Source organism: Rhinolophus sinicus, chromosome 15 (assembly GCF_057876585.1).
Source record: "Rhinolophus sinicus isolate RSI-liver-muscle chromosome 15, RSI-T2T, whole genome shotgun sequence".
Classification (NCBI taxonomy): Eukaryota; Metazoa; Chordata; class Mammalia; order Chiroptera; family Rhinolophidae; genus Rhinolophus; species Rhinolophus sinicus.
Genome location: NC_142515.1, coordinates 38925383 through 38950013, shown reverse-complemented (window position 1 = coordinate 38950013; position 24631 = coordinate 38925383). Strand labels below are relative to the sequence as shown.

General features: G+C 35.6%; 1 protein-coding gene across 4 annotated transcripts in view; it reads left to right on the top strand.

Annotated features, from left to right (window-relative positions):
* Positions 1 to 120: 120 nt before the first annotated feature.
* Positions 121 to 24631, top strand: part of IPMK (inositol polyphosphate multikinase) — a 37755-nt gene continuing 13244 nt past the window's right edge. The window contains exons 1-3 of one of the 4 annotated variants that reach the window (XM_019731842.3): positions 121 to 1497; positions 14082 to 14176; positions 16029 to 16125. In XM_019731842.3, coding sequence (XP_019587401.3) covers positions 1308 to 1497; positions 14082 to 14176; positions 16029 to 16125 — 382 coding nt within the window. In that variant the 5' untranslated portion in view covers positions 121 to 1307. The remainder of the gene's footprint in view (positions 1498 to 14081; positions 14177 to 16028; positions 16126 to 24631) is intronic. The other 3 variants (XM_074339440.2, XM_019731840.3, XM_019731841.3) reach the window with 3 other exon arrangements.

Genomic DNA, 24631 nt, shown 5'->3' with positions numbered 1-24631 from the left:
CTCTCCCAGGTGTGTGGTTCTCTTAAGGCGGTGGACAGGTGTTGTTAGTAGGACACTTGCCATAATCAGGTATCTAAAATCTTAAAAAATATCTTGTTCAGTCCGGCACCTGCAAGGCTAGGTTCAGCTTTCATATAAAATGCCAGTGGCAGACAAAATAATGAACTGTCGAGTCCCGTTCCAGAACCTCTCCTTGCTCCCGGTGTACACCCGTTTCTTCTGCCTTTGACCCAGTTAGTCATCTGTCGAGGATCTTAAAGCCTGCACTAAGGGTCGAGTGGGAGAAAAAAACTGGCTCTTTTCTTCAAAAAAGGTGCTCACTTAAAAACAACGATTATCTCCTACATTCTCAAATCAGTGTGAGTTCCAAAAAATTTTATAAGCCACTTAGGGGCACCAATTTGGGGAGAGAGGTTAAGATTAATTTGAAAGGTGTTTTGAAGATGCGTCTTCTAAGAAGCTGCCTGTTTTTATTCCTACCTTTTCTGTGTGGGATGGGAGTTGGAGGGAGCTGACTGCAGTTAAAGGGTAGCCTCCCAATCCACCCTTGGCATTGCTGCTGCCTCCTAACTCTCCTAACACAGGACTGACCGCTCGTCACAACTGGAAGCCCCTGGCGCCTTTGAGCCGACGCCAGGAAGTGCCGAAACGCGCACTGAATGAATGAAGGTACCACAGCACTGGTGGTCTCGTAACGCTGGCCCGGGGATGGGGGTGTAAAGGACCACGAGTGTGCTCGCCCTATCCAGGTCGCGGTCGGCTTTCCCTGGCCTCTTCTCGCCCCCGCTTCGGAGGCGGGGAGGGGGGGAGGTGGTCCCGTCGGGCGGCCTCTGGGCATGCTCAGTAGCGGCCGCGGCCGCGGGTCGCGCAGTCGGAAGCTCGCGGCAGCGGCGGCAGTGCAGGCGGCGCTGACGCGCGCGCGGCAGCTGAAGGGACTGGAGGAGGGCGGAAGGGGGCGGGGGCGCGGGAGGTGGGGCTGCCGTCGCCGTCAAGGCCCCAGGGAGCGCGGGGCGCCGCCGCCGCCACTCCTCGGCTGGGTTTAGTCTCTAGGACTGCGCCGGGGCCGGCAGCCGCGGCTGCAGAGCAGCAGAAGCCCGGAGCCACGCTCCGCTACGAGTTGGGCAGGGCAGCGCCCGCGCCTCTGCGGCGTCATGGGCCCCCTCCCCGGGCCTCAGCGGACAACAGCCGCGGGAACCCCCGGGCCTCCTCGCGGCCGAGCCTGAGCTACCCCCAGTTTCTCCGGCGCCCTCTCCCTTCGCCCTCTTTTTTTCCTGCCCTCGCCGCCGCTACCGCTTCAGCTCTCCGTTATGGCAACGGAGCCACCATCCCCCCTCCGGCTTGAGGCGTCCGGCCCCCCAGAAATGAGGACCCCACCGGAGAGCGAGGCCGTCTCTGATAGCACCCCGAAGCTGGCGAGCGGCAGGCTCCGCTTCCTCAACGGCTGCGTGCCCCTCTCGCATCAGGTGGCCGGGCACATGTACGGAAAGGACAAAGTGGGTAAGTGGGGGTGGCGCGGGGCTTGCGGCTTTCTTTACGTCTCTGGGAGCCCCCGGCCGGCCGAGGCAGCCCAGAGGCTGGGCTGGACGCCCCTCTGTATCTGCACGCCGCGTCCCCGGCCTCTTCCGCTCTCCCCTGGAGCCTCGCGACCCGGACAGCAGGGTCTCGAAAAGTGGGGCGATTTCTAGGGTGTAGGGCGTCAAGCTTGCAGCAGGAGGTGGCGGAGAGAGGAGTGTCTGGTCTCCTCCCCAGGGAGGGTAGGTGTTGATTGGAGACGGCGTTGTTAATGAAAATAAGGAACTTCATTTTTACTGGACGGGGAAGTAAATTCTCCCTTGAGCACAAGGTTTGTTTATTATAAGCGGGTAGCTATTGCAAAAGAAAAGGAATGAAATGCAGATGATGCTAATCTAGTGCTTTTCAGTGCATAGCTTGAGGGGAGGAAAAAACAGGTCCCTTTTTTTTTTTTTTTTTTTTTTTTTGAGAGCTTGTCTAAGCTTATCCAGGATCTCTCCCCCCTTGAGAGATTTTTCTGATGTCTCGTGGATTTCTCCTGGAGACGTGGTTCCAGTAGTGCAGACACTGGGATTCTTGGTCGGAGGTAACACCCTCCTGTTATACTACAATGGTACACAGATCGGGCATTTAGTTATTGATCATCTTTATAAGACTGTATTATGGCCTGTGTAATACATTTGTTGAGCTCACAACGTTTAAAGTACAATACAGGGCCTATCTCAAGTTTATTATCTTGGTGATGTGAAAGTTCATATTAGGAACTAACTCACCTAGCTTACTCACTGGTTCCCTGGGCCATGACTACTTGGGGAATCTGATGGATGAATATGTGCGTAATTCGACTCTTCGACCTGGAAGTCACTAGAGACGGTTTGGGTTTATGCTGGTAAGATGATTTGGGTTTAGGCTGGTAAGATAATATTGACATTTTTAGACGAAGTAGCTGGGGCCAAGTCTGGTTAAGTGACAAGCCTAAAGTCACACAGTTAGAATCTGGAAACCAAGGGTCCTGCGTCAGAGCACTGTTTTTCCACCGTGTATTGTGCTTGCAGATACACAAGGATTTTTGAAAATGGATGAGTGCTCGTTTGAATGTGTGTTATTTCTTGAAGAGCAACATTTCCCACTACTTTTATCTTTACCTACGTTTTTCTTGTTGAAAAATAGGCGTTAATGATGTTGTCATGTAGATTGTGTGCCTTTCTCCCCACTAAACTGAGTTCCTTGAAGTTAAGAGGCCAAATCTGTTTATCCCCAATAGCCTTGTACACTGGGCTCAGTTAAACTCCAGAAATAGTGAAGGAGTGAAAATTGATTGTTCCTTTTAGTACACCACGTAAAGAAACAAATATCATTCTCAAGGTGCTTAGCAGATCTGTAAGGAAACAACCTTCTCAAGATATTTAGCATAGACTTATTCACTAGTGTGTCATCACTTCTGGTAATGAGAGTTTGAGAGTACTTACAGAATTACTGTCAATAGATTTCTATACATACCTATTGCTTTCTATTAATGAATTGTAATGATAATATTTATAGTAATATTAATTCAAAAGTAATTGTCCCTAGAGATCGACTTACTTATGTACAAAGGAGAATAAACAAAGAAAAAAAATCTCAACATAAACACAGTCTCAATGATGATTGTCACGAGTGTAACCACTGCTTATTGAAGTATGTAATAGCCTATTCAGAGTTGTCTCAGAGTCATTACAAATGTACTCTGAATGTGACTTAAACTACATTGCTATTTTAATAACTGTAACTACGTACAGTGTCAGATGGGTAATAGACTGATTGGGGTTATTTGTGAGATATGTAAATGTCTAATGACTATGTTGTTTTGTACACTTGAAATTAAAAACAAACAAACTGCATTGCAAGCAGTGACTGAAAGAATTTGTCACCCAAATTACCTAATTAAGGGAGTAGTTTAGATTTTAGAAGGAGGAGTCCTTAATTTTGTTATTGCATGCAAGTTCACGTAAACTTTTTTTTTTTCAATTTTGTAAGGTTCTCTTGACTAAGGGACTGACTGTCTTTGTATCGCCAGTGCCCAATGCCTCAAACATATTGTGCTAGCACCCTAATAAATATTTGATGAATTTAATTCTGTTATTTACCCTGTCTTGCTTATATTGTTAGTGAAAAGACACCTGAATGCTGATAATATTACCTGTTCATAAAATGGATAACAAGATGGTCAGTAATTCAGAGTTCAAGAATTTATATGTCTTTCCACTAGCATAAATTGTTTATTGTTGTAAAGTACATCATGTAGATCAGACTTGGGTTTGGCTGTCAACTGAAATTCTCAGAAAAATCTTTCTAAAGACACTGTGTGGGTGTTTGTTTATGTTTTGTTTTTTAAATGTTTATTACTGTCATTAAGTAACCAGGGTTTTTCCATTTAGGATTGATATCTTACCTATTTCCAAAAAGAAGTTGTTAGTGTGGATGAGAAAGGGTTTCTATGGAGAATAACCTCACAGGGTGATCCGATCATAAATTCCTAACTGGGCAGATCGTGGTAGGTCGTCATACCCTAGGCATATAATTTCTTTAGTAAAAGATTTATTTTTGCCTTAACTAAGCCCTGTCCATGTTTTTGTACATCTAGGATTAACACACCTTTGAAATAATCACCTTCAAGAAAGCACGTAATCTTGTTAACTTTCTTGTAATCTAATCCCCCCTCCCCCCCATGTCATCTTCCTTAATTTCCAAAGCATAAAAGAAACTGCAAACTGCCATTCTGCAGAGCATTTGAGCTCTTGCTTCCTGGTGATTGTTGTCAGTTTTGGCTCAAGTTCTTATAAAAATTCTCTACAGGTTTGGACATTTCTTACATTGACATTGACTGTTAAATTAAAAATTAAAAACATGGAACCAGTAGCTTAAAGGTACTTGAACAGAAAAATAGATTTTGTTATAGTTAAGTGACAGGAATGTTCTGATATTAGTTATATTTTATGTTCTTCACTGAAATCATATTTCATCACACTATATTGAAATCTTTTTCTTTAATTGTAAAAGTAGTACATGATCTTTTATGTAAAAAATTGCATAATTTTTAAACAGTAAAACGGTATAGTAATGCTCTTCCCCCTACTCTCCCTTTCCCAGGGGCAATAGCTGGTAACTAACTATTTTGGGTGTATCCTTTCGGACCTTTGTTTCTGGGCACATACATAAACACAACACAATTCTAATTTTTCATATAAACAGGTATATCAGCAACTTTTTGTTTCATTATATATGTAATATGTATTTTTGTACTTATGCTATACTTCATTTTTTTTTTTTAATTGTATTCTGTAGTGTGGATGTATCAAAATTTATTCCTCTAGTGGTGGATTTTTAGATTTTCACCACTTTTTTGCTATTATAAGTTATGTATTAAACATGCGTGTACATTGTAACTTGCACATTGTGTAACTTTTTCTATAGGAAAGTTTCACAAAAGTGTAATTGCTATCAATTTAAATTCCCAAAGCTTGCCAAAGTTAGCATAAAATCCTTTTTCTGTTTTAATACTAAACAAATACCATTAATTTCTTTCAAAAGACCTTGATGTTTTAAAGAAATCGTTGAAATCCAGTATTTGTATCCTGATCTGATTTAGGATACAGAATGAGGTAGTCTGTAGAGAAAAGAGGGATTTAAACTCATATTGTTTTGGGGGAAAAGGTCACAACTATTTTGGTTTTCTGGTCTATTTTCTTAGATAGCTTCTGAAACTAATTGACTTAAAATAATTTCAAAATTACGGAAAAGTTGCAAGAACAATACAGAGAACTTAACATTTTGCTGATTTTTTTTCTCTATGCATTTATTTTTTTTCCAGAACTATTTGAGAACACGTTGCAAACTTCATGCCTCTTTATACATTAATACTCAGTGTGTATTTCTGTAACCACAGTACATTTGTCAAATATGGGAAATTTAACAGTGATACAATGCTTTTATCTAATCTGTAGTCCGTATTCTAATTTCGTCAGCTATTCTCATATCTTTTATCATATTTGTTTTTCTCAGTATAGGATCTAGTCCTGGATCGTTTATTGCATTTAGTTTTCACATCTCTTAGAATCCTCTAATTTGTATCAGTTCTTCAGGCTTTCTTTGTCTTTTATGACAATGTCGTTTTTGAAGAATACAGGCTAGTGATTTTATGAAATACTCTTTAATTTGGATTTCTGATGGGTTCTTATGATGAGATTCAGGTGATGCCTTTCTGACTGGGGCATTATACAGGTGTGTCCATGAGGTATCACATCTGGAGGCTCACAATGTCCATCTGGCCATTATTAATTCTGATCATCTGGCCCAAGTGTGGTCTTGCTTCTCCAGTATATAGTTAATATTTTCCCCCCTGCAACTAAGAAGCATCTGTTAGGAGACATTTTAAGATCATGCAGATTTCCTCATCATACTTCATCACTAGATTTGGCATCTGTTCTTGATTCTTGCCTGAAGCAGTCTTTACTCTGATAGTGGGAAAATTGTGATTCACCCCCCCCCCCCCGCAATTCTACCACTACCTTCTATTTTAACAGCATTTTGTTATAAGAAATAACTCTCCCTTTATTTACTCCTATGTATGTATGTCCTTATTTGTGATCGGTTTGGACTCCTGGATTCTTTATAAAGTATTTTAACCTATTATAAAATTTACGTGTTTTACTGTTCAAATTGTTCCAGATGTTGTCAGTGGCATTGCCTTCCGTTCTGTCACCAGTTATTTTAGACTCATACGTTCCCTTGCCAGCTCTAGATCCAGCCAATTCTCCAAGGATGCCTGGTTCATTTTTCGTGGGAAATGGTATTTAGAAATCAAGATTTGGATGCTAGGTGTGCTCATTGCTATTGGAGTGTCATTGCTTCTAGGCCTTTTCAATGGCCATAACTAAAAAGTATGTATAAATATTTTAGATGTAATTTCATCCTGATACTTTCAATTTCATTCCAACTCAACAGCATTCTTTCCTGATTTTAAATTTGTATTTTCCATCTATCTCAATGAGAATCCTGGCTCCCAAATATATCTATGCATACGTAGATGACTGTATGGTATATTTGCTCAATTCTGTAATTTTTTAGAATGTCCACACCCATACTACTGCAGAAAACAAACAAGAATAAGGAATTCAAGATGCAAGATGAGAGTCCCTTATACTGAGGGTATGTGGTTGGAAACTTAAAAAGCTATTTGGATTTGGTTTTTTGGGTGGGTTATTTTTACCCCCTCTTCTATGGTAATATTCTTTTGAAGTACAGTGGATTCATTTGTTTCTGTTTAAAATGAGCTCCCTTTCTTCATTTTTGTTTATTTAGCTAGATATTTTTGAATGCCTATAAAATTAACATGCTTCCAAAAGTCAAAACTTTACAGAAAATTATATCAGAAATGCCATACCATTCTCTATCACTCTACCACATTCCTCAGCATCCCTTGTAGGTAGTAATCAAGTTTATTGCTTTTGATTTTTCATTTCTGTGTTTCTTGGTGCAAAAATAAGCAGATCTACGAATATATGTTTTCTCATTTCCCTTTCTGACACAAAAAGTAGTGTGCTATATATAATGTTTTGTAATTTGCTTTTTAAACTTAAGAATAGGCCCTAGAAGTCAGTAGTGTCAGTTCATAGAGTACTTCATCTTTTTGTTCAGCTTAATTGTACCCCATTGTACATATACACCCTATTTTTCAGTCAGTTCTCTGGATTTGTTTTTGGGCTTTTATTTTCACTGATTTATTTGTTCTTCCTAGTGAGAATACCTCACTGACTTAATTCAAGTTACTTTATAATACGTCTCGATGTTAGGAAGAGTAAGCAGCCCGCTTTGTTTTTCAAGGCTGTCTTGACTTTTTCTGGCCCTTTGCATTTCCATGTAGATTTTCAATCAACATGTAATTTTCCCCAAGAAAATGTTAAGATTTTATATCTACTTTGAATCTATAGATTGCTTTGGTGAGAATTGATTTCTTCATAATATTCAGTCTTTGAATCCTTGAACATGGTATATGTCCATTTATTTAGGTTTAATTTTTCTTAGTGAATCATAGTTTTCAGTGTAGAGGTCTAATACAGAATTCACTGGATTTTCCCTAAGGATTTGATGCTACTGAAAATTGTACTTCCTTTTTAAAGACTTTTTTTTGGAAAAATTTCAAACTTATAGAAAAGTTGCAAGAATAGTACAATGAACTGATATATACTATTCATCTGGATTTACATATTATTAATATTTTGCCACATTTGCTTTATCATTCTCTGTAGTATATGATGATTTTATAGAGCCATTTAAGACTAAATTGTAGGCATCATGATTCCTTTTCTCCAAATAATTAAGTGTGTATCTTCTAACAATGAGAATGTTTTTTAATCACAGTAAAATGATCAAATTCAGAGTATTTAACATTTGGCTTTAGCCATTATTCCTATAATGTGCTTTATGTCCATTATTCCTGTAATGTCCTCCTCCCTCCCTCCCTCTTTCCCTTCTTTCCTTCCCTCCCTCTCTCTTTCCTACCCTCCCTCCATCCTATCCTCCCTCTCTCCCTCCTTAATGGATTTTTCAAACTTCAGTGGATGGACCTTAGCCATCATTGTTGCTGATTATTTTGATGCTCATATTGTCCCAGATTTGTGCAATGAGAGCTATTTCAAGTTGGCTTCTGTGTCTTTTAAACATTTCCCATTTTTTCTTTTAAAGCATTTTTCACTTTCTGCCATAAAAAGATGTTTGATGTTCATGTTGTACTTTCCCTGCTCCATCCCTGAAATGATCCATTTTTTTCTTCAAGAACCTGGTCCCTTTAGGGGTAAATGGTGTTTAAAAACCAAGTTCAGGGCAATAGGTATACTCATTGCTCCTTGGGTGTGGTTGCTATTTGTCCTTCAAGCAGATTGGACTAAAAAATACATAATTTTATGTTCTTAAAAATTTGAGTTTATACTTATACCTACAATTTAAATTTGAGTTTATGCTTATACCTACAATTTAATACGACAGAGTTCTTTGCTTTTCCTAGTCTATATTTGTATCTCCTTTCTCATTGAGAATCCTGTCTCCCAAAACATCAATGTTTACGCATTTTGAAATATTTAAATGAATCTTGCATTCCTAGAATAAAGTTGACATGGTTGTGATAAATTATCCACTATATATTATTGGATTAGGTTTACTAATGTTTCACTAAAGATTTTTGTGACTGTTAATTTGAGATAATTATCTGTAATTTTCTTTTAAAACTTTGTTGGGGTTTTTGAAAATCAAGAATATCCTGGGTTTCAATAAATGTGTGGGGAAATGTTTCCTACTTTTCTGGTCATATTTGGTAAGACTGGTATTATTTTTTTCTGTAAATTTTTGATGGAATTTACTAATGAAGCTATTTCAGCCTATAGTTGTCTCAGGATATTTAAAATTATGAATTCAATATTTTTCATAGACATAGGACAACCCAGATTTTGTTTCTTCTTGTGTCGGCTTTAATAATTAGTGTCTAAAGGAATTTATTTATTTCATTAAAGTTGTTCAGTTGGTTGATATGAAGTTCATAATTTTCTTATGCTTTTAATGTTTGTAGGATTTGTAGTGATATCTCATCTTTCATTTATTCCTAATAATGGTAATTTTTCCTTCTTTCCTTTTTTCCTTCCTTCCTTGTTTGGTTAGTCTCGATGTGTCTTGTTCTTTATATCCTTAGTTAATAATAGGGTTTCTGTTCAGCTAGTCTTCAGAAGATTCTTGAGGTTGATTGTTTTACAATTTATTTGTAATTTTGGTGTGATCTTCAGATACAGTAGGCATAGCATTTATCTAATCCGCCATCTTGGACCTCTTTTTCTTTTCTTGATCTGTCTAGCTAGAGGTTTATCAGAGAACTATTTCGTTTTATTCATATTTCTCCATTGTCCAGTCTTCGATTTTTTTTTCTTTTGCTGCTATCTTTCCACATATTTGGGGCTAGATTGTTCTTTTTCTAGAACCTTCCTTTTTTCTAATACAAGCATTTAAAACTACACGTTTTCCTTTAAGCACTAGTGTTCTTTAGCTACATTCCACAAATTTTGATGTGTTGAGTTTTCATTATCATTTAGCTAAAAATATTTTCTAATTTCACTTGTGAATTTTGACCCATGGATTAATTAAAAGTGTTTACTTTCCATTTATTTGGTATTTTCCCAAATATCTTCTTCTTATTTCCATTATGGTCAGAGAATGTCCTCTGTGTGATTTTAATCTTTTTAGATTTTAGACTTGTTTTTTGTAGTCCAGCACATGGTCAGTCTTGGTAAATGTTCCACTTGTACAGGAAAAAACATAATCTGTTAGATATAGCATTCTGTAAGTGTCAGTGTGGTAAAGTGTTTGATACTGTTGTTTAAGTTTTATATATCATTACTGATGTTCTATATAGTTTTATCAGTTATTGAGAGAATAATTGTAGGCTTGCCTATCTTCTCAGTTCTTACAGTTTTTGTTTCATGTATTTTGAATCTGTTATTTAGGTACACACATTTAAGATTGTTTTGTCTTAATGAATTGACCTTATCATTATGAAATGTTCCTCTTTATGATAATTCTAACATCAATGTATGCTTATTACAGAATTTTCTGGGGAAAAGTTGCAACAAAGAAGTAAAAGTTACCTAGACTATTCCATCCACAGATAGGAATTTTAACATGCATTAATTTTTTTATAGTTGTAATCTTACTGAATACACAATTTTTTTTTATTGTGGCAAAAAAACAACATAAAATTTACCGTCTTAAGTATTTTTAAGTGTGCAGTACAGTAGTGTTAACTATATGCACATTTTTGTGCAACATATCTCTAGAACTTTTTCATCTTATAAAACTGAAACTCTAATCATTGAATAGCAAAACCCCCTTTCCCCATTCCCCCAGTCCCTGGAAACCAGCATTGTAATTGCTGTTTCTATGAGTTTGACTAACTTAGATACCTCATGTAAATAGACTCATGCAGTATTTGTACTTCTGTGACTGGCTTATTTCATTTAGGTGTGCCCTCAAGTTTCATCCATGTAACATATAAAGTAATTTCCTTTCTTTAATGCTGAATCATATACCATTATATGTATATACCACATTTAAAAAAAAATTTATTCATCTGTTGATGGACATTTAGGTGCTTCTACCTCTTGGTGATTGTGAATAATGGCTGCAAAGAACATGAGTGTACCATTTTTTTTTTTTCTGGGGTTCTAATGATAGTTACCTCAGACTGTTGGATATTCCATAGATCTTGGATGCTTTGTTTTGTTTTTTTCCACTCTTTTTTTCTTTCTCTTTGTGTTTGGATTTGGGTAATTTCTGTTGACCTGTTATCAGATTCACTGCTTCCTTCCTCTGCTATTTTATGTCTACTGATGAGCCCACAGAAAACATTTTTTTTTGTCTCTGTTACCACATTTTTTATTTCTAACTTTCCATTTGACTTTCAATATTTCTCTCTGCTGAAATTTCCTATCTTTTCATGCATGTTGTTTACCTTTTCTGTTGTACCTTTTAACATAGTATGGTTATTTTAAGCTCCTTTGATAATTCTAACATCAGTGTGATTTTAAACTGTTCTGTCTGTTGCATTATCTCTCTCTCTCTCTCTCTCTCTCTCTCTCTCTCTCTCTCTCTTTTTTTTTTAATTGGGGAATATTGGTGAACAGTGTGTTTTTCCAGGACCCATCAGCTCCATGTCAAGTCATTGTTTTCAGTCTAGTTGTGGAGGGTGCAGCTCACTGGCCCATGTGGGAATCGAATTGGCGACCTTGGTGTTGTGAGCATTGTGCTCTAACCACTGAGACAACTGGCCACCCTTGCATTATCTCTTGATAGTGCTTTTCCCTTGCTTTTTCATATGTCTTGTAATTTTTTATTAAATTGTGGACATCACGTGTAGGACTGCAGCAACTTAGGCAAACAGTATTTATGCCTTAAATTAATACGCCTCTTCAGCTATACTATTTAATGTTGGTGATTCAGCCAGTCTAATCAGTAGAAGCAAGTTTGGGTTTTGTTGTTATGGTTACTTTCTGTTATGGACTGAATATTGTGTCCCCCCCAAATTAATATGTTGAGAAACCAACCCCCAATAGTATGATTATACTTGGAGATAGGGCCTTTGTGGAGGTAATTAAGGTTAATGAGGCCACAGGGGTGGGGGCATGATCCAATAGGATTAGTGTTCTTATAAAAAGAGACATGAGTATTCTCTCTCTCTCTCTCCCCCTCTCTCTCCCCCTCCCCCTTTTCCTCTCTCCCCTACCGCCTTTCACTCCAACCCACACACATAATGTAAGGACAAAGTGAGAAGGCTACAATACAAGCTAGGAAGACAACTCTCTGGCATTTTGATCTGGGACTTCTAGAACTGTTAGAAAATAAATGTTTGCTGTTTAAGCCACACAGTCTGTGCTATTTTGTTATGGAAGCCTGAGCTAATAACTGAAGATGAGTAACCTTCAGTATACCATGGCCTTGAAATTCCTCTGTTGTAATTTTATGTTTAGAATGGGGTTGATTTGCCAAGGAGTTTTTTTTTTTTTTTTCAATATTCCTATTTAATCCTCTGCTTTAGGTCTTTTTTAGAATTTGTTTTTCTCCTAAAATACCTCTTCTGTTCAACATTTAAATCCATTTTTTCCTACAATTTCTTTAACGTATTTATAATTGTTGTTTTAACATTTTTGTTTGCTAATGACAATTATTTGGCATCTATTTGCCAGCTTGTATAGACTATGTTTTCTCTTGATTATGCATCACATTTTGTTGATTTTTTTATATGTATTATAATTTTCTTACTGGATTTTGCACATATTATTTAAAAAACTGGGAAATGAAGTGTACTGTTTTTTGTTTTGTTTTACTCCACATAGAGTATAAGCCCTTTCCTGTGTTAGAGTAAGAGTCTGATAAGTCATATTCCTCATAGAATTTAATTGAGCTGGTGCTAGCTACAGTCGTAGATTCAGTGTATCTGTCATTGGCTCAGTCTGCCAACATGCTTCTTTTTTTATCCTGATACAGCTTTTCAGCGGGGAGGAATTTGGCTGCAGTTTAAGATACATTGGTTTACTTTTGGATACTGGAATTCATTCGCAGGGAGAATGCTGGGGATTATTATCTTCTTTTTCATGGCTACTTTTTCTGAAAACCCAGAGGGGAGTGAGTAGTAGTTTGGGAGAGTTGCTGGACAAAGCAGTCTCTTTTTATGTTAAAACTGTTGTCTCTAATCCCTCCAGCTACCCCACACTGTTGTCTACAATCAAACTGATTTTTGCTTGCCTGCTAAAATGTGTTTGTCTAATGGCAGGTTCACCTGTATCTAGACTAGGTGCCTGCCCCAAGCTAGAAAAGCTGCCATGGTTCTCTACTCAATTGTGTTCCCCGCCTTCTGGAATTCAGTTCATCAAGGCTTTGTTGTATCTACCACTCTTCATTAGCCCATAGAAAATTTCTCTAACCATGGGAGTGAAGGCCTTTCTCATTCTACATTCCAACCTTCAGGAATACAATTTCTCTTCACTAATTTTTAGTTATATTAGACAACTTCTTAAATTCTCAACATCTTTTGACTGCTTACCAACCAATCTTATCCATATGGATTACTATTTACCTATTTTATACCTAGGTCTTTAATAACTTGATTACTGTACTTCTTAAATTGAGACTTTCTGCTTCTGTTGATTAAATTCTGCATTTTTATCATATTAAAAATCCTAACAATTGCCAAAGGAAATAAAAAATTAAGTGGCATATTTTATCAAGGTTGTAAATAGATTTATTTGAATCCTATTGTGTTCTAACTAGCATGATCTTGTGAAAACTCAATAAATGAAATTTTAAGATTTTTAACATAAATTTGGGAATGAGTCTTCATGGTCTAGTGATAGGGCCAGTGCTAGTACATACATAATACTTTAGAAGAAGGCTCCTTCTTTGAGAGGGCAGATTAAAAAGGTTCCCCTTCCTGCTCCAGGATTGCTGCCTCCACTTTTCCCACTGGCTATGTGCCCTCATTCTATATCTACAGCTGTACACAATGCATCTGAATCAGGAAAAAAAAATTTAGTTGCTTTCTTAAAACAGATGAAAGAAACTTTTAAAAAATTACAAAGAAATTAATACAGGACCACAGTTAACATGTTTTTCTCTCTTTATAAAAAAGGGATCAATTTTTGCTGCTTTTAACCTGCTTCTTGTTTCAATTAACATCTCCTGGAAAGTCTGTTACTGAAGAATTTCTATAAAAATTGACACATGTGTTCTATTTATTAGAAAGCCTAGGCTGTAACGGAAATAGAAGTTGGAGACAGTAAAACCAAACTATTTAGAATTTGTATTCTGGTGCTTTGCATATAACAAGCACCGAAACATGTTGGTTGAATGCTAAAATTTCTGAACTAAGTAAAAGAAAACCCTTAAATTTATGAAATAGTTTATCTGTAACTTCAGGAACAAATCTAAATCTATCCTAGGATACAAGATACACTATTATTAAAGCATTACAAAAATATGGGATTTTTGTTCTATAGGTATATTGCAACATCCAGATGGCACAGTTTTGAAACAGTTACAGCCACCCCCAAGGGGTCCAAGAGAGCTAGAATTCTATAATATGGTAAGTGAGGTAAGATTTGTTTTCTTACATTTACAGTGTTTTTCAGTTTTCTAGTGGTAACTCAGAAATACATTTGATGTATAATGAATGTATGTGACTGAAACAAAAGCTTTATGAAATACAGTGCTTATTTTTACTGATGTAACCTAGTATTTTATTTTCTGTTCTGATCCACTAAATTCATTTTAATTAATGGGCTGTGACCTACATTTTGAAAAACACCTAACTGAAACACTATTTGTATTTTGCAGAAATGCTGAGTTTAAATAAGTGTTTTTACTATAGGATTTCTTCGAGCGTAGTGCTGAGGTGCATTGTGACTCTCCAAAGCAGGGGGGAAAGGGTCAGACTTAACATCTAATTAACCATATGACTAGGAACATTTTTCATTATGTTCACAGTGTTTTGTAACCAACACCTCTATCTAGTTACAATCATTTTTATCTCCCCAAAAGAAAACCCTGCAACCCTATGGCATGATCCCTGGCAGCCACCAACCTGCTCATTTTAATGCTTTTGGTTTCCTTTTGATTTTAGGTCCCTGTGAATTTCTTTTTTTTTCCTTGGGAGCTCAGCTATGCACTTAAAAAAATATATATTTGTTGTGTTTTATTCTGCATTTCTAGGTAGAAAGGTTTTTAAGTTATCTTTTCTGGCATGTTTAGTAAATGCCAGTTCTACTTTTAAAAAATACTTAAAAAGAAGAGAAAGTTTACCTCTCTGCTCTTCTAGTTCTTTTATCTTTTTCACTTAAAAGTGTATCATGAACTATTTTAGGTCAGTACGTAGAGATATATCCTTGGTTCCTCCATCTTGTTACATCACTATGAACACTGCCCTCACTGTCACTGTGCCAGGTACACCCTGCTCTTAATTCCCGTGGCCTGGAAGTGACTATCACTTCTGCTCACATTTCAACAGGGAAGGCTGCGAAATACAATGTATCTCATGTATATTTGGTGAGTGTCTGCCACACTTGAGTGTATTCTGTAGAATTGCGTTGTACTTAATATGGCTTCACATATATAATAAGAATTCTAATACTAAGATTTCATAAGCAGTTTATACCAGTGAACTTTAATGGTTTCGGATAACTAGGTAGACCATATTTGAAAAAGTTAATTAAATGAAATGTCTTACAAGTTGTTTTTAAAATATTTTCTTTCTCTCTTCTTTGAGGAAAATAAGTAAGAATCTTAGTTCCAGGATATCTGAACATTTCTAGTATTTTCTAGAATTATTACTGGTTATAAATGAAGGAATTAAATGGGCAATAATTAGACTGAAAATGAACTAAAGGATAATTTTTTTTAAAAAAGGTAAATCACAACTCCCTTACAGATTTAAAATAAGCATGTGTTAAAGATTTTGTTAAACTCATTTAATGAGGGAACCAGGCAGATGTTAAATGTGGTTCAAAAGAGAAGTGGCAGAAGCACAAATTTAAATGGAATGAAATGAAACAAATAAATGAAACACATGGACACTAAACTCCCCCCTTCCATGGGGGTGGAGGGAAATCAGTTGAATCTTCTCTGGCCAGAACCTATTGGCATGTATATGGACAAGATTTCTTTTGTATTTGCTAAAAGTTATCTATTGCTCACTTAGTTGTAAAATAGTTCAAGGACAGTGAAAGACTAGACTAGATAATCAAAAAGAACATGCTGTAAACAGCACATAGTTTTTCATTGGAGGCACACAGTACCCTTTTTTTTTACTTATTCCAAATTTACTTCCAGTTAAAGCTCTTACCAGATAAATTATGATTCAACGGTATTGTTTTATTTGAGAAATATGTAGGGCAATTATAAAGCATTATAAGAAACTAACATGCAAGTGTTATATTTCTCTGTTTTAGGTTTATGCTGCTGATTGTACTGATGGTGTTCTTACAGAGCTACGAAAGTATTTGCCAAAATATTATGGCATCTGGTCACCTCCCACTGCACCAAATGGTAATCTTTTCCCCAAAATCCATCTTTTATTCTTAGTTCAGGAGAGTGACTTTTTAAAAGGCTTTATATAAAAGTGAGCCTAGTATTACAAAAACAGCATATATGTGTATTTCTTTCCTAATCTTTCTCTACTTCATTAAAGAAAACTTATTAATACACTTGTTTTTCATTACCAGTTTCTTAAATGGTATATACAAATGAATGTCCAATCTGTTACAATTGAATGAAAATATTTATACTGGTACTTAATACTGTATTGATGTATAGGTGTTCTCTTTTCATAATTTACTGGGCTATTTATTTATTTGAATTTTGCGTAGGAAAAAATATCAGGAAGTATATTTTCTTTGCATAACTTTCTCCCTGTCTCCTATTCCACTCCTTCTTCCCCCATCTTTGGGCTTTAAATTGAAGTGTTTTTAAAAACACCAGTAAGTTTACAGGAGAAACTGATCTGTGTTAAGGGCATAGCATTTCTCCTTCATAATATTAGTTAATACTTGAAGCAGTATTTACCACTTCCAGGGACTTTGACTGAGTAGACAGAATTTAATTGAACAAACAGCTTGTGTAACGATTGAAGAAGGTTCATGAATAGGGTAGGAGTTTGAAGCTTGACTGGGTTTAAGAATAACCCATAGGGTTGTTAAAATGCACATTAATAGGCTCAACTCCCAGACATTTTGATTATACAGATTTAAGTTGGAGTTCAGTGGTATGCTTCTTAAATAAAACTACAAACTTTTGGTGTAGATAGTGCTTGAATCACATTTTGAGAACAGGAAAGCAGGAGGCTTGATTTTCAGCTTGTTCTTTTCCTTAGTTCTTGATCTTCCTTTGACTCATTGACTGTGAGTCAAGTTTCATTAATAGGGGCTCATGTTATCTCCCTGTGAGTATCCTCAGGTAATACTAAATCAGTGGTTCCCTTGGGTGTTTAGGTTTCTCCTATACTTCAATTGCATGGAAAAAAAATAATGAGTGGAGACTCTTTTCTCTCCCTCTCCCTTTCCTTGTCTCCTCTCTCCTCTCCTCTTCCTTTTCTTCCCCCCTTCCTTTTCTCCCCCTTCCTTCCTTTCTTGTTTTTTAGTTCCGTGTGTGTGTGCTTGATTCACATCAACATGTTGCTTAAATTATTTCACAAATCATTACGATCACTTTTGATTTGTACATATTTCCATTGTGTAATTTAAGATAGCTAGGTTCCAATTAACTGCTACTGATTGCTGTTTAATTTAGAGCAGATCATTATGTCTCAATAAAATGACATTGAAAGATTAACAAAAGTTGCTGAGGATGGTGTTAGATATTAGATATCTAGATAATTAAATGCTCAGTTTTAAAAGACTTTAGAAAGGGTAGACTAACTGAACAAACACCATCATTATTTTGAAAAGTAGAGTATATACAAAAATTTGGATAAGAGAAGAAATAATTAAAAGTAACATTTTATAGTTTGGATTACTAGCACATGATTTAAGAATCAAGGATTTGCTAGCAATGAAGAACCTTTTTGGTCTTCTATACTAAATAACATTAAGGGACATCTATGCTAATATAGAAAGCAATAACTTTGAAATCAAAAGTGTTAGCTTCTACCTTTGTTATTTTCAAATTTTGTGAACATGCCTAACTCATTAACCTTTTGAGTTCTACTTTTTCTTCTATAAATTGAAAATAATACCTCCACAGAGTTGTGAAGACGCAGGTTATGTGAGAATGCTTTGCAAATTCTAATACTCTTATTTGAATATAACTGTAAATATTGGTGCTACCGAGATGAGAAGACAAGGTGAGGAAAATAAGAGGAGAAAATGGAAATAGAAGGGGGAAAAAAAGACTGGGAATAAAAAACATATACGTGTGTAGAGTGGTTCAGTAATACCTAGAGTTGCCTCAGAGGATTTCCTATTCTTTTCCTGTTTTGTTAGCTCTGGAAGAAGTTGGACAAAAGTGTTGCACCATGCAGATTGTTTAGCTTTGATTTTGCTAGAGAGTTCATGCAGTCATCTTTCTGTTTTTATCCTTTTGATTATAAGTGATACAAATATAGGATGGGAAACTTTCATTCATGTTTATTCCACAAGATCATAAAAACAAATATGGTTGACCCTTGAACAACTGGGGATTAAGGGTGCTGACCGTCCCCCCTGCTCCCACACAGTCAAAATTCTGTGTATAGTATTTGACTGTCCAAGAACTTTACTAATAGTCTTCAATTAACCAGAACCTGACTGATAACATGAACAGTAGATTAACACATATTTTGTATGTTATATGTATTATATACTGTATTCTTACAATAAAGTAAACTAGAGAAAAGAAAATGTTATTAAGAAAATAATAAGGAACAGGAAATATATTTATAGTGTTTATTGAAAAAAATCCACATATAGGTGGACTGACCCAGACAGTTCAAACCCCTGTTGTTCAAAGCTCAACTATACTCAAATTTTAGAATACTGTGGTATGTATTACTGTCTTTTACATAGTATTAAATTAATGATTATTTACTGTTTTTTTTCCCTTTTTATTTGGGCATTTTATGTGCTCATGGTAGTTTCATAAAACTTGATAGAGTTCTTATTATCAAAAGTAGTAAAATGTAAAAGGTCTACCTACCAATTTGCTGAGCAAATTATTGTAACTTGAGAGACAAAAGAATGTACTGATTAACACTTTTTTTAAAATTTTTATCACAGTTTTACTGAAATATAATTCATACACCACAAAGCTCACCCATTTAAATTGTATAATTCAGTAGTTTTTAGTATATTTATAGTTGTACAATTATCACTACTGCTAATTTTAGAACATGACCAATGGAATTTTTTTTTTTAAGACAAATCAATTGTTGGCAATTATCTTTGAAGATTTTGGCCTAGTTATATATATTAAATCTCATTTGTACCTGTGTATAAACTCAGATTCCTAGTACATGTACCATCAAAAGACTTTTGTTGATAGTTATTTGGAGGAATAGAAAAGTATATGTTCACAAAAGAACAAGACAAACAAATGAGAAACAGAAACTCATAGACACAGACAATAGTTCAGTGGTTACCAGAGGGTAAGGGGGGTCGGGGGTGGGAGATGAGGGTAAGGGGGATCAAATATATGGTGATGGAAGGAGAACTGACTCTGGGTGGTTAACACACAATGGGATTTATAGATGATGTAATACAGAATTGTACACCTGAAATCTATGTAATGTTGCTGACAATTGTCACCCCAATAAATTAAAAAAAAAATTAGTTACTGTATAATTATTATTCCCTTAAAAAAAAAAAGAAAAAAGAAAAGTACATGTTCAATTAGGTTTGAGCAAATTGAGAGTTCTCAAATATAATCTCCAGCCTAATTGATCAATAGGTTTCTGGGTCTAGTTACTAGTCACGTTTCAGGAAGCATGAACTGAAATAAACTGGCATACATGTTTAATCCCTCCCTCCCCTTTTACCCCAAGTTTGGAGGCTAAAAGCTCTCTACTTAAATTCTTTCTACTTTCGGCTTCTGTTGATCCCAGAAATGGCTGATGATTGATGTGGAAAGCAGCAGAGAGAAGCAAGGCCTTATGTTTTTCCATCTGGCTTCATAGCTCGGCAGGGGTTCCCCACCTGGCCTTTTCTTCTTTTGGGGAGGTTCAGAAATGAAGATAATAGCTAATGACAAGTAGACTTTCTAGATATGGTAGTGTTTCCCCCAAAATAAGACCTAGCCGGACAATCAGCTTATGGTAAGAAGAGCTTGATGAATTTGGAACACATGTTCTCATAATTTATACAAGCAATAATGCTCATTAAGGAGATCTAAATAAGTCTTTCTTCTACTCCCTAAATACCCTCTCCCTTGTCTTTTCTTTAAAGAAACTAGTTATATTTACTGTTTACCATGTTTCCCCGAAAATAAGACCTAACTGGAAAATAAGCCCTAGCATGATTTTTCAGGATGACATGCCCTAAACGTAAGCCCTAATGAGTCTTTTGGAGCAAACCTTAGTATAAGACCCGGTCTTATTTCCAGGGAAATATGGCAGTTATTTGTAGGTCTTTATTTTTCCACAGTATTCAAATGTTTACATTTTTTTCTCCCAGCCTGGGATCTTTTCTGCCTCTCAGAGTGTCAGGACTATATTCCAGCAGTAGAAAATTTGCTGTAGGAGTTTTTTATGCTTAATATTATCATACAATATAAGTACTGTATTTAATTTATATTTAAGATAATTATATTTAATTATACATATTTAAATAGGAAATATGTTTAAAATAGATAAGCTTCCTTCATTTTTTTTATTACGTTTATTGGGATGACATTGGTTACTAGCAGTATGTAAGTTCCCAGTTTACAGCTCTGTAACATATCTTCTACATACTGTATTGTGTGCTTACCACTCAAAGTCTAGTCTCCCTCTATCACCATAAATTTGCCCTTTACCCTCTTCATCCTCCCCTCACCCCCTTCCCCTCTGGTAACCATCTTACTGTTGTCAGTGTTGATGAGTTTGTTTTGTTTGTTCGTTTGTTGCTTTCTGTTTTATATCCCACATATGAGTGAAATCATTTGGTTCTTGACTTATTTTGCTTAGCATGATACTCTAAACATCTGCCCATGTTGTCGCAAATGGCAGTATTTCATATTTTCTTATGGCTGAGTAGTATTCCATTGTATATATGTCATCCATCAAAGGACACTTAGGTTGTTTCTGTGTCTTGGCTACTGTGAATAATGCTGCAATGAACATAGGAACAAATGTTTTCAAATTTTTCGGGTAGATACCCATAAGAGGGATTGCGGAGTCGTATGGTAGTTCTTTTCTTAATTTTTTGAGAAATCTCCATACTGTTTTCCAAAGAGGCTGTACCAATTTACATTCCCAGCAGCAGTGTATGAGAGGTTTCCTTTTTCTCTACAGCCTCTCCAACAGTTGTTATTTCTTGTCTTATTGGTAATAGCCATTTAAAGAGGTATGAGGTGGTATCTCATTGTGGTTTTGATTTGCATTTCCCTATTAGCTAGTGAAGTTGAACATTTTTTCATATATCTGTTTGCCATTTGTATATCTTCTTGGGAAAAGTGTCTGTTCGAGTCCTCTGCCCATTTTTTAATTGTTTTTTGTTGTTGTTGTTGTTGTTGGATTGTATGAGTTCTTTATATATTTTGAATATTAGCCCTTTATCAGAGGTATTATTTGCAATATCTTCTCCTATTCAGTTGGCTGCTGTTTTGTTTTATTAATGGTTTCTTTTGCTATACAGAAGCTTTTTAGTTTGATATAGTTCCATTTATTTAATTTTGCTTTTACTTCCCTTGCCTTTGGGATCAAATTCTTAAAATCCTCTCTATGACCAAGGTCTGTAAGTTTAGTACCTATCTATGTTTTCTTCTATGTATTTTATTGTTTCACGCCTTATATTTAGGGTGTTTTTTTAATCCATATCGAGTTGAAGAGTTGAATTTTATGTATGGGGCAAACAGCAGTCTAGTTTCATTCTTTTGCATGTGGCTTTCCAGTTTTCACAACAGAGGCTTTTGAAGAAACTTTCTTTTCTCCATTTTATGTTTTTGGCTCCTTTGTCAAAAACTAGTTCCCCATATACATGTGGGTTTATTTCTGAGCTCTTAATTCTGTTCCATTGGTCTGTTTTTCTGCCAGTGCCATGCTGTTTTGATTATTGTAGATTTGTAGTATAATTTGAAGTCAGGGAGTGTGATACCTCTGGCTTTGTTCTTTTTTCTCAGGATTGTTTTGGCTATTCAGGGTCTTTTGTGGTTCCATACAAATTTGATGATTTTTTTGTTCTATTTCTTTGAAAAATGCCATTGGGATTTTGATGGGGATTGCATTAAATCTGTATATTGCTCTAGGTAATATGGCCATTTTAACTATGTTGATTCTTCTAATCCATCAACACTGAATATCTTTCCATTTCCTTGTGTCTTCTTCAGTTTCTTTCAGTTCTCTTGTAGATTTCAGTGTGTAGATCCTTCATATCCTTTGTTTATTCCTAGGTCTTTTATTCTTTTTGTTGCAATTGCAAATGGAATTCTTTTTTATTTGTCTGATATTTCATTGTTAGTATATAGGAACACAATGTATTTTTGTATATTGATTTTGTATCCTGCAACTTTACTGTATTTGTTTACTGTTTCTAATAGTTTTTTGGTAGTTTCTTTAGGATTTTCTATATAAAGAATCATGTTGTCTGCAAAAAGTGACAATTTTACTTCTTCATTCCCAGTTTGGAAGCCTTTTATTTCTTTCTCTTTCCTGATTGCTCGGGCTAGGACTTCTAGTACTATTTTGAATAACGGTAAGAGGAGATATCCTTGCCTTGTTCCTGATCTTAGAGGAAAAGCTTTCAGTTTTTTCACCATTGAGTATGTTAGCTGGGGGTTTGTTATATATGGCTTTTGTTATGTTGAGGTACTTCTATACCTATTTTATTAAGGTTTTTAATCATAAGTGCATGTTGTAGCTTGTGAAATGCTTTTTTTTTACATCTATTAATATGATCATGATTTTTATCCTCTACTTTGTTAGTGTGGCATATACTTTGTTACTGTGGTTATCACATGGATCAGTTTGCATATGTTGAACCATGCTTGCACTCCTGGAATGAACCCTACTTGATTGTGATCTTTTAATGTATTACCATGTTTGATTTGCTAGTATTTTGTTGGGATTTTTACCTCTATATTTGTCGCAGATATTGTCTCTAATTTTTTTTTAAGTGCTTCCTTCATTCTTAATAATGCGTAATCTTACACTTGTGTAATCTTATACTATCATCAACAGTATAAAGTATGTAAATACTTTGAGCATGGTAACCATGGCATTGGTAAAGCCACTGCAAAATCTTACTTAATAGTCTGCTTATAACAGCATGAAGTGGTTTATTTTGCAATAACTGGTAGTTATTTTTACCTTAAAAAATTAAGGAATTATGGAAATTCTATATATACTTTCCATAAATTAACAGATAAGTAATAGATTTATCTCAGCCATACACTATTAAACTTAACTATATTTCTAGTCAGTGTAACCTTGTAATGAACTGCGTTTATGAAAAGTAGATGTCCTTTTATTTATTATACAAATAACCAAGACTAAACCTTGCAGAATATTATGGAATAGCTCTCTTAGATCTGAGGTTCACAAATGCTAGTCCTTGGCTCGCTGACAGACTGGTTTCATCAGAATCTGTTGTCCTAGAGCTTTCCAGAATTTAGAAGAGTAAATCTAGTTATTATGCTAGCTATCTTTATGATTTATGTACATACAAATACACATGCGTATATATGTAAAAATCAGCTCTCTTCATTTTTTTAATATTCAAAATTCTATCTTATAAGTTACATGATAGCAAATAATCATAATTAATTTCCAAGATATTTTCCATATATCATATTAATGTAGTTTAATTTATTTCTGTGACCTTGGTCAGAATGAACTTAATAACAGGGAAGCCGCGCTTACAAAGCAATACCACACACTGGGTAACAAGGGACGATTTTTCAGCTAGGCCTCTCTGGGTATATGTTGAAGAAGCATTTTTAAATTTGTAGGTAAAAAGGAAGTAAGTTCTAAAACTCATCCAAAAAGCCTGACAGACTAAGATAGATCTTCTATCTGGAGTAGTTTAAATGCCTTTGATCATTTAAGTTGCTGAATCTCAAGACTGTCCTGCTTTAAGGTCTGTTCTAGTGAAATAATTTGTTAAAAGCATTTTTCCGAGAGTTAATATTCAGATTTATTTCTAGTGATGTTGACCTGTAGAAAAAAAAGTAAAGCTCTCGAGGCTCAGATCATGTCCCATTTTTCTATTTACCTGTTTTATTTAAAGTACTTGTGGCAAGCTGCTAGATATATAACATCGTACTCATTCTTAAAACCTTTGCAACTCTAAAGCAGGTTTTGGTGTTTATAACTTAGAGGGAATGATAGAAATGAAAATCTCAGATTTTTACTTTTCACTTAAAAAAAAATTGAGGCCAGAGAGCTAAAAGAAAACACTAAACCAACTCTCAGAAAGCCTTCACCTAAAAACTGTTAACTTAAGGCTAATAATAATTTAGCAGTTATTTGGTAATTCCAATTATATGAAAAATGAAAATGAAAGTAAGGTAAAGAAAAACACGTTTGGCCAGTCAAAATAGTCAAATGAAACTCGTAATACTCAGGCTTATCTACTGAAGGAATGACAGTTTATCATGGTATGAGGAAAGCCAAGCCCAAAGTCCACTGGTCAATAGGAATGAGAAGGGCAGGTATCATCCATTCAGCAAACATTTATTATATCCCTACTATTTATAGAGTTTGCATTTGCATTTTCCTCCTTCCCAAGAGGACAAGGAAGAAATAGGGATTTTGTATTCAGATTTGCTCTTCTCTACTGTAGCGTCTGTCATTTATATCTTATTATAGAAACGTTTATGGTTTGTTTTTAATCACTACCAAATTGGCAAGTAGAAAACAATAACCCTGCAGTGGGATATAGATGCTGTG